The sequence below is a fragment of the Geospiza fortis genome, unplaced genomic scaffold, assembly GCF_000277835.1.
Source record: "Geospiza fortis unplaced genomic scaffold, GeoFor_1.0 scaffold391, whole genome shotgun sequence".
NCBI lineage: Eukaryota > Metazoa > Chordata > Aves > Passeriformes > Thraupidae > Geospiza > Geospiza fortis.
In genome coordinates this window covers 306,776-309,701 of record NW_005054472.1, presented here as the reverse complement: position 1 = coordinate 309,701, position 2,926 = coordinate 306,776, and the positions used below count along the sequence as shown (strand labels likewise).

The 2,926-nt window shown below is 56.6% G+C and overlaps 1 protein-coding gene across 1 annotated transcript; it reads right to left on the bottom strand.

Annotated features, from left to right (window-relative positions):
• Positions 1-1,786: 1,786 nt before the first annotated feature.
• Positions 1,787-2,926, bottom strand: RHEX (regulator of hemoglobinization and erythroid cell expansion). The gene is made up of 3 exons (XM_031062906.1): positions 2,782-2,926; positions 2,415-2,473; positions 1,787-1,987 (listed from the first exon to the last, which is right to left on the bottom strand). The coding sequence occupies exons 1-3, from the start codon at positions 2,924-2,926 to the stop codon at positions 1,787-1,789; spliced, it is 405 nt and encodes a 134-aa protein (XP_030918766.1).

Below are 2,926 nucleotides of genomic sequence, written 5' to 3'. Positions count from 1 at the left end.
CCGCTGCCTCCTCTCGCGGCCGAGCAGGCAGCGGGGACAGAGCTGTGCCCCCGCGGGGCTGCAGAGCTCCTGTGGCCTGGAAGTGCCCCCCTGCCGCCTCCCCCGGGCCAGGGACGGGGCTGTCACATCCCCTGGTGCTGGGCACAGCCGTGCTGCCCCACGCTGTGCCCGCTGGAGCGCCCCAAACGCGGCGCTGGCACCCCCGAGGAGCTGCTGGCAGCAGCCCTGGCCCTGCTCCAGCTCAGCCGGGCACATCCTGCTCCCCCCTGCCCTCTCCCATCAGCTCTGCTCCCACCCCCATCCTGTGCTCAACACTTGCTCTCACCCTGCTGCTGCTGCTGCTGCTTTTGGCTGATTTTGCAGGATCGAGGGCTCAAAACCACCCTGGGCTGGGGGAGCAGGGAACTCGATTCCCCTGCAGTCCCAGCCTGGCCCCTGCCCTGCTCCCAGCAGCTGTTTTGTGCAGGGATAAATCATGGATGAGGCAGGAAAGAGCGTCCATTAGCTCAAAAGCCGCTGAGGGTGATGTACAGGTGTGCCAGTGAAGGTCCCAAATTCCCTGCGAGCCACGGGCATTACTCCTTCCACTATCACAGGCTAAAGCTGTAAAAATAAAACATTAAGAGGAAAATATTTTGAAATCTTCAATATTTTCACTTTTTAATCACCAGACATTTGAATCAGATTTCTCAGAATCTTCCTCTCACTGGTTTTGGCCTCACCTCCAGTCCCATAATCACACCTCTCCTGGGTTTTCCAACGTTACCCGGGAATTGTTGGGGATTTTGGAACATTTTCCTTCTCGTGCCCTTCAAGCTGGGCCAGATCTGCACCACAAGGTCATGAAAGGAGGAGTGCCTGGCTCCCCCTGCCACTGATCAATCCCAAATCAATTGTCTCACAACCTTTCATTAAATCACAGCATTACTGAGCCCATTTAAAACACACTTGGGGCAGCTCCAGCCCTGAGGAAGGGGAGGCAGCCGCTCCATCCCCCTCCCAGAGCACACTCTGGGGCACCATTCCCATTCCCAGGCACTTTGGGAGTTTATTTCTGGAAAATTCAGAAGTAACAAAATGCAGAGTGAAGAGCAGGGGGGAGAGACCAACCCCAGCACCTGGAGGGGGACAAAGCAGAGAAAGCAAAAGGTGGGAGACAGGGAGAGGGAAAAGCCAGTGGAAAAATTGTATTTAAAAGGATTTTATGAGGCTGATGAGCAAAACAACATCACTGAGAGGAGCTCGGTGCAGCTTTGAGGATCACTGCATCTCCCTCCCTGAACTGCCTATTTTGAGTGGCGAGGGGGGGATGTTTCTTTTGCTTTCATGAAATGAGGGAAAAGGGGCCATGACACAGAAGTGGAGAGCTGATTCCAGCCTGGCTGGGAGGAGCCTTCCCCTGCCCCACCCTGCAGCCCTCAGGAACAGTGGAGCCTTTAAGGAAAAGCCAAGGAAGCTGCGGTGGGGGTGGTACAAGTGCTGCAGCCCGTGCCAGGCAGTGCCCCAGGGGCAGGGGACAGTGCCAGGGGAAGGGGACAGTGCCAGCTGTGCAGCTGCTGGGGGCTCTGGGCACCTCTGGGCAGCAGCACCCTGGTGTCACAGCTTCAGCCTGGTGTCACAGCCCCACAGCAGTGTCACAGCTCCACAGCAGTGTCACAGCCTCACAGCAGTGTCACAGCTCCACAGCAGTGTCACAGCCCCACATCAGTGTCACAGCTTCAGCCTGGTGTCACAGCCCCACATCAGTGTCACAGCTCCACAGCAGTGTCACAGCTCCACAGCAGTGTCACAGCTTCACCTCGGTGTACTCCACAGCCTTGGATGCCCTGGGGCTGGAGAAGGGCCAGAAATGTGTTTTCCTCTTCTTTGGGTCCACGTTGACATAATCCATCCCAGACTTGACGTCCTCGTAGTCCTGGGCAGAGCGTGGCTCGGGGCCTGGGAACACCAGGGATGTGTAATTGATGTTTTCCTCTGAGCCACGGCCCTGCAGGAGCAAAATGAAGCCCAGGTCAGGCCCCAGCACCCACCCAGGAGCCTTTGCCCTCAAGCCCGTGCACCAGTTCAGGGAATCATGGAATGGGCTGGGTTGGAAGGGATTTTAAAGCCCATCCCATCCTTCCTTCCACCTTCCACTGTCCCAGATTGCTCCAAGCCCCATCCAGCCTGGCTTGGGCACTGCCAGGGCTCCAGGGGCAGCCACAGCTGTGCTGGGGCCTGCCCACCCTCAGAGAGAAGATTTTGGTTCCTAATTTTCCTAAAGTGCCCAGGGCTGCTTCCCTCTGAATGGAGAACATTAGAACACTGCATGTGACAGGGGACAACAACCACCCCAGCCCTAATCTATGGAATTTCAATGTGGTTTGATGGATTTGCCCCTCCTGATGTTGCTCCAGATGATTTTCCCGTGGTACCTGAGGGCAGGAAGGGTTGTCTGAGTCCTCTGAGGTGTCTGAAGATGTGTCACTGCTCCCTTAAAAACACAAAACATTTACCAGCCCAGCGCTTGCCAGAGGGTTAAAGGGAAAAAAGGATCAAGAGAGAAAAAGCAAACATGCTCAGAAGTGAAAATTCTGATCCACAAAGCACCAGTTTGATCCCTCCCAGCCTCACTTCCCTGGGAGAAAAGGGCAGGGAGAGCCCAGCTGGGAAGAAGAGACAGCTCCTACTTGGCCCTTCTCCCACCCCAGGGTGTCCAGGGCTCATAAGGAAGAGACATCACACAAATGCCACCCAAAAACTCCCATCCCTGTGCCAGGACAATGCTGCAGAGCCCCTTACCTGCATAGGCTGGGGGTGGTTTCTGTGCCCCAGGTTGTTTCTGTGCCCCAGGTTGTTTCTGTGCCGTGTCCCCTCCCGGTGCTGAGGCTGGAGCTGGGGTGGGCTGAGGGCTGGGATGCTCCCCAGGGCTGCTGCTCACCTGCAT